The 10,600-nt window shown below is 40.2% G+C and overlaps 2 protein-coding genes across 2 annotated transcripts in view; one reads left to right on the top strand and one right to left on the bottom strand.

Annotated features, from left to right (window-relative positions):
* Positions 1–3,473, top strand: part of LOC119295076 (probable inactive leucine-rich repeat receptor-like protein kinase At3g03770) — a 6,769-nt gene extending 3,296 nt beyond the window's left edge. Inside the window, exons 3-8 of the mRNA XM_037573403.1 lie at positions 392–525; positions 743–983; positions 1,081–1,292; positions 1,411–1,457; positions 1,586–1,691; positions 2,971–3,473. Coding sequence (XP_037429300.1) covers positions 392–525; positions 743–983; positions 1,081–1,292; positions 1,411–1,457; positions 1,586–1,691; positions 2,971–3,207 — 977 coding nt within the window. The 3' untranslated portion in view covers positions 3,208–3,473. The remainder of the gene's footprint in view (positions 1–391; positions 526–742; positions 984–1,080; positions 1,293–1,410; positions 1,458–1,585; positions 1,692–2,970) is intronic.
* Positions 3,474–3,529: 56 nt separating this feature from the next.
* On the bottom strand, positions 3,530–7,990 carry LOC119295077 (protein ANTHESIS POMOTING FACTOR 1-like). The gene is made up of 12 exons (XM_037573404.1): positions 7,671–7,990; positions 7,460–7,545; positions 6,192–6,295; positions 5,532–5,632; positions 5,397–5,463; positions 5,210–5,309; positions 4,680–4,793; positions 4,474–4,611; positions 4,305–4,389; positions 4,167–4,216; positions 3,914–4,070; positions 3,530–3,827 (listed from the first exon to the last, which is right to left on the bottom strand). The coding sequence occupies exons 1-11, from the start codon at positions 7,675–7,677 to the stop codon at positions 3,927–3,929; spliced, it is 996 nt and encodes a 331-aa protein (XP_037429301.1). The 5' UTR covers positions 7,678–7,990; the 3' UTR covers positions 3,530–3,827; positions 3,914–3,926.
* Between the last annotated feature and the right edge of the window lie 2,610 nt (positions 7,991–10,600).

Below are 10,600 nucleotides of genomic sequence, written 5' to 3'. Positions count from 1 at the left end.
CTGGACGTTGACATGTGTCATGTATGAATCCCATTGTTTGCTTTTCTACAAAAAAAAGTGTGGAGTTAGCCAGCCCATTTCTTTCTTCTTTAGGTGAAGCAGATGTGATACTTTATGAGTTCAGATGCTTTATACAGAGAATGTTAATCCACATACTTTTACATGTTAACTATCCTGCCTTTGTTCCCATCTTACACCTACTCTGCACTATCCTATACCTTGTAACTGTATCCAAATGTGCTTCAGCTGAATGGCATAATGATGGTGGTACTTCCATGTTTTGAAGAAATTCTGATATCCTATTTGCAAATACCTCCCTGAATGAGCGAGAGAAGTTTTACTTCTTTATTTGGTGTCACTTTGAATCATTTTCTAGCCCTCTTCATTGCAGGGTACATATCTCAGGCTGTGAAGTTTGGGTCGCAAATAATGCCCACACATCGTGTATTTTCTTTAGAAGAGCTAAAAGAAGCAACAAAATGCTTTGAACGATCGGCATTTTTAGGCGAGGGATCCATTGGAAAGGTTTGCTGATTTCTTCATAGATTCACCAATTTAAATTCGAATTTACATTAAATATCAGATGCATAATAAATCTACTTAAAAAGTTAACAACATAATTACTTGACTTCGTAGTGATGCAAATTGGAAAATTTCCTAGTATTCAAGTTCCTATAGCCATACTTTGTGCTGCATTTGTTACAGCTTGATTGTCATACGCTTTTTTTCCCTTGATCTTCAGCTATACAAGGGAAAACTAGAGAATGGAACCGTGATTGCAATAAGATGTTTGGCATTGCACCAGAGATATTCAATAAGAAATCTAAAGCTTCGTTTAGATCTACTTGCGAAGCTTCGCCACCCAAATTTGGTTTGCCTCTTGGGGCACTGTATTGACAACGCAGTTGATGAGTCAAGTGTAAAAAGGGTTTTTCTTGTTTATGAATATGTACCTAATGGAACTCTGTCTTCTTATCTTTCTGGTAAGGAACTACACCTAAATATCAGTAATTAAGGTTATATGAATTGATAACCATTCAATTATCTAATTTTTTTATTTGTACATGCTTTTCTTGGCAGGCTCTACTCCTGAGAAAACACTGAAATGGTGTGATAGACTGCATGTGCTGATCGGCATTGCAAGGGCTGTTCATTTCTTACATACAGGAATAATTCCTGGTTCCTTGTATAATCGGTTGAAAACTTCTAATATTTTGCTTGATGAACACCATATTGGAAAACTGAGCGACTATGGTTTGTCCATAATCACAGAGGAGATATACAAACATGAGGTTGGCTTGCCATTTAAACGAAATTATCATATCATGTTTGATCCCCTATTTTTTAATACATGTGCATTGAAGATAGTCCATGCTTGTTTTTAATGCCTGTAGTTCTTTGGGTTTACAGGCAATAGGAGAAGGCCAGAGATACATACAAAATAATGCTGAAGAATTGTAAGTCTCCGAGTCATCTAGCATTGCACCAATTTACTAAAATAAATAAGAAAATCTGGTTACAGAAGCATTCTATAAACTGATGTTCAGCCATGTCGAAATTGTAACGTCCATCGATGTTTTTGTAGGGAAACTTTGCAGGATGATGTATGCTCTTTTGGTTGCATTCTACTTGAAGCACTTATGGGCTCAAAATTACATAGAAAAGGAGATCCTTTTATTTTAAGTGAACTGGTATGTTTCCCCTCTTGCTTTGTCGTGAAGATTTAGATGATGCTTAGATGGATCCCTGCCTCAGTTTTATTTGGCTTTGCAACCACCAATACTCAATACACTTGTTTTCTTGGTTTTATTTCACAACGATTTCCCTGAGTCTACAGTAAAAAATGATTTCACAAGCCATGACTCCAATCCTACGTTTTTCCATCCATGCTCTTTTAGAATCTGCGCTCCATAGAGGCATGTACTACTGTTTTTATGCTTCATCTGATAACTAAAGAAAACAGTGTTTCCCTATGGTTTATCACCGTTAGTATACACATTTGTTTTTGCTAACATGGTTATAGCACAAATGCTTTTTTTTACATGTATAGCACAATCACTTGCCTACGCAGAAAGGGATTGCAGGGTTGGCTTATATTTCTTAAGAGATATTGGGGAGTGAAAATATCTTTATCTCTACCGAACCTCTTATAAAATCTGAGTTGGTTGCAGTCTGTCCACTAAGAGATTACTTTGCCAAGAAAATAATTATCAAAATTATCATACATTATATTCCATCTGTTTCAAAATAATTGAAGTTCTAGGTTTGTCCCAAGTTAAACTTGTTTAAGATTGACCAATTTTATAGAGAAATTTGTTAAAATCTACAATACGGAATAAACATAGTATGAAAATATAACTTATAAAGAATCTCATGAGACTAATTTGGTGATCAACTCCCTCTGTTCACAAATATAAGGTGTTACCTTTTTCTGAATCAGATGTATATACACACGCTTTAGTGTGTTTGTTCACTCATTTTAGTCCGTATGTAGTCCATACTGAAATATTCAAAACATCTTATATTTGTGAACGGATGGAGTATAGATGTTAATATATTTTTCTGTAGACTTAGTTTGACTTAGGACAAACACAATTATTTTGAAACGGCAGGAGTATGTAGTAGACATATGTAGTAAACTAAAATTGATCTGTTTAATGCATGAACCTTCTCAGTGATGCTGCTTTCAGGGAAAATACTCAGTAATAATACAGAATTCAGTTAGCATGCATTTACTAAAAGTGAAGTGCTTAATGCATGAACTTTGTCAGCTACTCCCTAACATCTTATATATTATGGGACGGAGGGAGTAATACAGAATTCATTATCCGGACTAATTTGTGGTGATCAAGTGTTTTGGCCGTCTGTCTGAAGCCAGCGTGAAAATGTTTTGATTGTACCTAACACTTACTGCAGAAAAAATAATACTGTAATTCACTGTTTGAAAAATATTTGCCTTTATATCTGCAGGTTATGTCTCTATCATGCCAGGAAGAGCGCGAGCATGTTCTGGACCCGGTCGTGCTCGGGACCTCATCGCAGGACTCACTATCGATGGTGGTCTCCATCACGATCAAATGCCTATCCGTTGAATCCTCGACCCGGCCCTCCATCGAAGAGGTTCTGTGGAACCTGCAGTACGCTGCACAGGTCCAGGCGACGGCCGATGGCGATCTGAGATCAGAAGTTTCCTCGCAAGCCTGTTAGCACAAAGTGAGCAGCATAGCGGCATGGAAACCATGACCGGCCGTTTGCTCAGCAGACCAGGAAATGACTAAGCTAACTTTTTGCATTGCGCATTTGCTCAGCAGCATTTGTATATCAGTACAGGTTGATTAGCATCGCAAATTTCTGCTTGTTTTTGCATCGTACGTTAATAGTGTTTTGGCACCACTTAGCAAAACAAATCTGCTTGTTCAAATATTGATATCACCACTTCACCTCGTTGCAAAGGTAAATTTGGCAAGCTCACACTTCGAAACAGTAATATCAGCTACTGACATCATACTCAGTGCACTGCTACATGATGTAATAAAACACGATAAATCGCAAAAACCTGTTCACACGGCGCATAGTTTAGATTCAGTACCACATCTGTGCGCAATGAGGAGCTCACTTTACAGTTATACATACACTCTACCAAGGCAAACAGTGTCGCGGAAAGCCTAGCGACACATGAGAGATGAGAGGCCACGATCTAGACATACAATGTGCTACAGCTTATTCTTCCTCATATTCACAGTTGAATGCCAGTGGAAAGTTGATCATCCTTGCTACCTTAGATATGCATACTTGATAAGCCGCATTGATCGGTCAAATGTCAGTATCTACAGAAAACAGCGAGTTTTTTCTTAACATGGGAAAATCAAATTACTCTTATGCAGATGGCTAAAAGTAATGTATGCCAACTTACAAGAACAATCAGTTTACTTGGTAACGGCAAATGATCCCAGCTTCGATAGGTCCGGGACCCAGCAGGATAGTTCTGAAGATCCAGTCAAGAACATCAACGATCCTGGAGCCCACCTAACCAATGGTGGCTCACTATCTGTGCTCCCCCAGCGCGCAACCTGCAGGCCCGACCATCATTGTATGTCACTTATAAGCAACTAAACCATATAAATAATAATTTAAATACGAAAGTAACATGCCAGGTTCTTCCATACCTTCTTTCCACTTCTAACGCTCCAAGCAAAAACACTACCATCACCAGAGCCTGCAAGAACAAAAAAAAATAAAAATGAATAGGTTACTGGTTTAGTTAGTATAAGAGAACAGAGTGATGATAGGGAAAGGTTTCTAACCAGATATGATATGATTTCCATCAGGGCTGAATGATGCCTCCAATGTCGAATTGGTTACAACTGGCTTAACATTGTAAGTTGCGAGCTGCAAAAAAGGTAGTCATAGGAGTGTTTTCTAAGTCCTTCAGCCTGCATTACTTAAATGACAGTCGGTACTTCAAATGCTTACACTGTTGCCATGAAATGAATCTAGCACATGAATACACCCTGCTTTGGTGGTTAAAAGAAGCCGCCTTCCATCACTGCTGAACTTTATCATATTGGCTTCTGATTCATCATTACCAACGGAGAAAATATCAAAAGGCCCCTAGGGATGTAAGATAGTTAAAACGTATCGAACAATTCAAATCAAACAACACATTCAATCACTACTACCTTCTCAAATTTTCGAGCATCAAACATCCTTACATAACCACCATAAGCAACTGCGAAAACTAAACCCTGATCATCATATGAAACTGCGGGCCTCCCTTGCACACGCAGCAAGCCCTACAAAATCCAAATGGAACATTTTATTGGCCAGAAATCATCCAATACTTGATGCCACCATATGTGTTTAGATGTTAAGAAATCCAGATAAATAAATTGACCATATCCAACACACCTTGTGCCTTTAAAATAATAATACAGTAAATCCAATAATGATCATCCCGGAACAAAAATATTAACAACTACAGGAATGTTAAGGATTCGATCCCAACTGTAGTACTTGGTATACTTAGCTTCAGGATAATCATCTGAAGGAGAATGAGAAGATGGTTTAACAGAGAAGAAAAAGTAGAAACAAATCCATAATAGCTCTGTTAACTGTAATTGCAGCTAGTTAAGTGACATGGACGAGAGACCAATCAGAAAGAGGTTTTATTGGATAGCGTTTTCTAGTTTTACAGTATCAATAGTTGTACCTGTGCTTTGTCAGCCCTCAGATCCCATAGGAGAACAGTTCGATCAAGTGAACCAGAAAGAAAACTGTCTTTCTCGTAACATAATGACATAGCAACAACCCTGGAAAAGGCAAACAGCGTAAGGATTTTTTGTTCGTGTTAGATTAACTGAAATATGTGGCCATAATTTGTCTTATGTACAACAGACCTGTCAAGATGGCCTTTAAAATATCTTACAAACCGGTTATCATTTAGAGAGAGCAGACGCAGAGATTCTGCAAAAGTGCATTCTTTTCAGTATACGTCTTAAATCAGTCTTAAGCGAAGACAGGGTATTACTTACCATCCCAACCATTTTTCGAGGAATACAAGACAAGAGTTGGGTTAGTAGTGAAGCACACCAGTTCAACCCCATACTTTTTGCTATTAATGGTCTTCAAACATCTGAAAAATTAACTTCATTAGAAATGAAATACATATCATGGACTAATACAGCACTGACTACATTAAAAAAATACAATTACTACAATAAGTCTATATGCATCGAGTCACTTCCATACTAGGAAATTTGCTAAACTGCTAGTACTAAAAATAAATACAGTAGTCATGTGGGGCCAGGCATACAGAGAATGCCAGGCTGGACCGGGAGAGGCTGTGCCATCTGACTTGGAGTGGCGTCATGTGTATCCCCTGATCAGATATATATCAAATTCTATTTCTAATTAGTTATTAGACTGCTTTCAAATATTGGTTTTACCACATATAGTTGTTGAACAAATCATTTTCAAAAGCCAAGTGTAGTATAGCCTAACCCAAACCATTGCATATTAAACAAATCCAACAATAACATAATGTATCATATAGTAAACAGAACAACTAGCAAACCAAATATCAAAGCTAGATCTTAGGAAATTGTGTCTTGTGCTAATAATATCTAATCAAGCTCTTCACTGATTATATAACATGAACTTCAGAAGAAAATTAAGTAATGATTTGTACTCACACAGCATTTTGAATGTCATATAGGCGTATTGATTCATCATCACTGGCTGTCACAAGATAGTTTGTAGCCTTGCTGTGGAAATCCATAGAACTAATTCTGCCAATCTGCCATAAAATTATTATATAGCACAATATCAAGTTACTATAGATAAAGTGAAATATGTCATGATCTGGAAAAGATGCATGTAAAGTAAAATTAAGTGACTATATATAAGCTGAAAAAGGATAAGCATTCATCATATGCATGCTTCTTTGAAAGGAGAGATTTTTCAAATACAAAATTAGGAGCACACTTCTAAGAGGTGGCTGTTGATATGTTCTAAGCTCAGCAAGTTGTTCGTAGTTAGTTCAAAACACCATTTGTAATTTGATATTATGGTATCCAATTAATGTAAAAACAAAAAAAAGGACTACTAAAACAAAACCATTAGGCACTACTATCTAATGTACAATAGATGACACCATGCGCGTTGCCGCGGGAATTGACAGCAATATTTTCCTATGAGAATTGCTTGTATGGAACATATATATATTTATCTTAATAATATGAGAACTAAAACTAAAAGTACACATGATATGCTATGTTTATTTATTGAGGTGGATCTTTTCCCATGCATGTTTGTATGTTGAGGTGGGCCTTTTCTCATGCATATTTGCGTGTTGAGGTGGCATATGTGCATGTTGAGAGAAATAGGTTAGTGGGGGCTGGCTATTTAGATATAGAAGATTCCAAACTCTGTGTATTTATATTCTTGCAGTGGACATGATCCATTTTTTACAGCAATCTAAACTAAGTCCACAAGCATCTCTACTCCCTTGGAATTTGGATTAGCTAAGTCCTTACTGGAAGGTGGAAGCACTATTTCAATCTATCTTGCAATCAATGCGAAAGCACTACTTTTTTCTTCTACAAAACCTAATAACACTATTACAATCCCCTCTTTGGACCCATGTAAGTTGCTCCAGTACTAAGGGTGTGTTTGGTTTGTGATTTAGGTTGAGGTTTTGCTTGCCCATAAGTTGGCCAACATTGGCTAGAAAAATGAACTAGATTGCCAAAGAGGCAGTGCCATGCCTAAAAGTTGGCAATCACCAAACAAAGACCAATGTTTTGGCCATGAACAAAATTTAGTGGCAATCCAAACTCCAAACATACCCTAACACAATCAGCTATCCGCATGAGCTTCTTGCTTTTCGAGAAAAGATCAAGCAAAAAGGGATAGCTCATAGTTCTAATCAGAGCTAAGAGAAACGAATTGAAGGCCTTACATAGTCCCGGAAGGCCAAGCCGACCTCCATGGTCTTGAGCATCTCGTCGGTGACCTCCATGGTCACCCTCTCCTCCTTCTCCCCGGCTACAAAATTAACAAGAAGAGAACAGCAAGGAGTCAGCTTGGGACACAGGGGGCACGAATCGGGCGACCTATTTGGGCCGGACTGAGGGACGAGAGCGATTGGGAGGTCCGGACCGGACCCGTACCTGGCATCTTGGCATACACTCGGCGGCGGAACAGGCAACTGAAGGTGAGCTGTCCCCGGACCGAGGCGGCGTGCGGTGGTGGCCGTGTAGCACCAGGACAGCCCTTGTACACAGAGCCGACCACCGGGAGAGGGCAAGCGGCGGCGGCGGTCGCGCGGTAAAGACTGGGAGCGCAAGGAAGGAAGGGGGGAATTTTCCTTTTTACGGGAAGGGGCGCAGCAGCCAGGTAGCAGGGACTAGGGCGGAGGAGGGTGGAGCGTGGCGGCGGCTCACCGTCGCGGAGGGGGCGAAAGGAGGTTTTTTTTTCTTTTGGAGGAAGGGGGGCGGAATTGAGATGAGCGAAGGAAGAAGAAGGGAGGCGCGGCGTGCGAGGGAATTGGGCTGGCCGGAGCGTGGGCCGCTGGACTGCTAACTAAACCGTACCAATCAGAGTTTCTGGGCTCAAACACTTGCCAGCAATTCTCAAAAATAAAAATAAAAACACTTGCCAACCAAGAATAGGAATGACTCTTGATATTTCTAATTGGTACGTAAGATATTATGATCTTTATATAATTACTAGCACACATGCCCGTGCGTTGCAACGGGAAAAATTGATGTTTTGTGCAAGCATAATGTCTCACAACACCGGATTCACTATGAAGAATATGCTGCAACAAAGCATCCTTCTACAAATTGAACATAGAAAAATAGGTTGCAATATAGCCGTGTTCATATTTTCTTTGCCGGGCATAATCTCCTACTGATTCCATTTAAGTATAATCCTTTTTAATGACATTTAAGTATAATCCTTTCTTAATGGCATTTAAGTATAATCCTTTCATTAATTACCATGATGTCCTAAAACGTTTTAGTTGGGAATCAAATCCTTTCTTTTCTAATTTAGTAGCACCAACACATTGAAGCGTGCAGATCTTTCCTTTTAATTATCATACCTGTTTACCTCAAATCCTTCATGTAGAATTTAATAAGACCACAATTTTTCTTTTAGCTATTTCACCGGTTTTATCCATAATCCTTTCTTTAATTAGTCACATATGTTTAAATATTCTATTTAAGCCCAAAATCCTTCCTTTATTAGCTCATTCGCTTAATTAGCTCGCCTAAACATGATGACTGCCACTCGTATATTTAGAGCTAGTTGGGATTAGTAAATGTGAAAGGCGCATAGATTGTTGGTTGTTACATCGAAGAGCTAGACATGAGGTCACGTGTTTAATTCCCACAATGTTGATTTATTTTGACTCAATTTTTTTTGAGAAAGCTCATAAAAGGCCCATCAACATACAAGTACATGGGATAGATCATTTAGCGTGTGTAAACCAAACGAAAAGGACTAAAACAAACCAACAATACCTATTCCCTTTAATAGTAGGTATAGATATAGATTATAGTCATGTTTATGGAGCGTTTTTAGTGAGTTAAGGCCCATTTTAGAGTTTCACACAGGGCCTTCGATTTTTCTGCTTGGCCCTGGAAAAGACCAAAGAGGCCCATGTATTGCTGCATATAAATTTGGGGCCTCTCAAAACGGGGGCCTGTGCGGGAGCACAGGTGCTCCCCCCTTGGACTCGGCCCTGTACTCACTTATATAGTTTTTTTTAGGGGTCACTCATATAGTTACTAACCCCTAAAAAAAACTTATATAACCCCTAAAAAAACTTATATAGTTACTAGTTTACCTAGAAAAAACTTATATAGTTACTAGTTTACCTAGAAAAAACTTATATAGTTACTAGTAAATGTGTATGTGCGTTTCTATGGGTTGACTTCTATTAAATTCGGAATATTATTTGTTGGAATATTTGCTAAGTTTTGTTATTCTATTTCCAAAGTTCAAGCTGCAGTTGATATACCCCATTACTGAACGGAAAGGAATCCGAAGCTAGACCTGAAGCTACTTTGAAGTCTTAGCCGCAACCATCTGCTTTGGATCGTCAAAGGAAGCCGATATTCATTTTGTCGTGTTAGGCGTCGAACCAAGAGATCGACAAGTGTAATACACGACATGCTCGCCGCCTCTTTTCTCACACTGAAGTCTTACTGTGATCGTCGACTAGTGGTGTCACACGTCCACTTTGTCCTGCCCACTAGAAGCTGGCCGTAAGGCGTAAGTGGATGCTATCATCCGAAACCTTAGCTCTCACTTTTGGTTTAACTCTCCAATCAAACAACCAACCAAAGATGCATGATGCGTGTATGTGCTCCACTAGCACTTTGCGGCTACTTTCACCAATTGCATGCATCTTCTATGCTTTGTTTGGTACGAGTGAATTGAAGAAACAATTGACATTGAAGGCTAGGGTTGCAGAAACAACATTTCTATAGTTTTGTGTCAAAACCCACTAATTATGAGACTACTATTTTGCAAAAATCACTGGTCACCTGGTTCTTCTTCTCTGCATCTTGGCAGCTGCAGGGGCTGGCGGCGGTGGTGCCATGTTGCTGCCTAGGACCTATCCTGGGCCTTGGCAGGGGCGGGGCGGCGGTGGTGTGCCTTGCTAGCTTCGGCAGTGCTGCAACTGGACTGTGCAGTCAGCACAACGTGGTGGTGATGGCCTACTGCTCCTGGAAATGTGCCAACGGTGCGCAGGGCTGGGCGGGCGCCAGTGGTGCGGCGCAGGCCACATGCGCGACGGGGACAACGCAGATCTAGGATTCATGCTCGGGCGGGCTAGATCGAGGCCCGGGATGGATCGGAGTTGCTACTTCGGGTAGGAGGTGTTGGGCTTGGCCTGGGATGTGCTCGCGAGTGGTGCTTGTGTGTCGTTCGCGGGTACAGTGCTCGATGGTGGTGGTCGTGATGCCGTTGTGTCGGTGCGCGGATCGTCGTCGGTGTTCACGGTCATGGCGGCGTGTGAGCTCGCCTGGCCATGGGCCCAGGGCTGGCTCGATGGCGGCCGTCGGCAGTCTTGGAGTTGTGCCCCCCC

This window comes from Triticum dicoccoides, chromosome 4B (genome assembly GCF_002162155.2).
Source record: "Triticum dicoccoides isolate Atlit2015 ecotype Zavitan chromosome 4B, WEW_v2.0, whole genome shotgun sequence".
Taxonomy (NCBI): domain Eukaryota; kingdom Viridiplantae; phylum Streptophyta; class Magnoliopsida; order Poales; family Poaceae; genus Triticum; species Triticum dicoccoides.
This window is presented reverse-complemented; position numbering and strand designations above follow the sequence as displayed.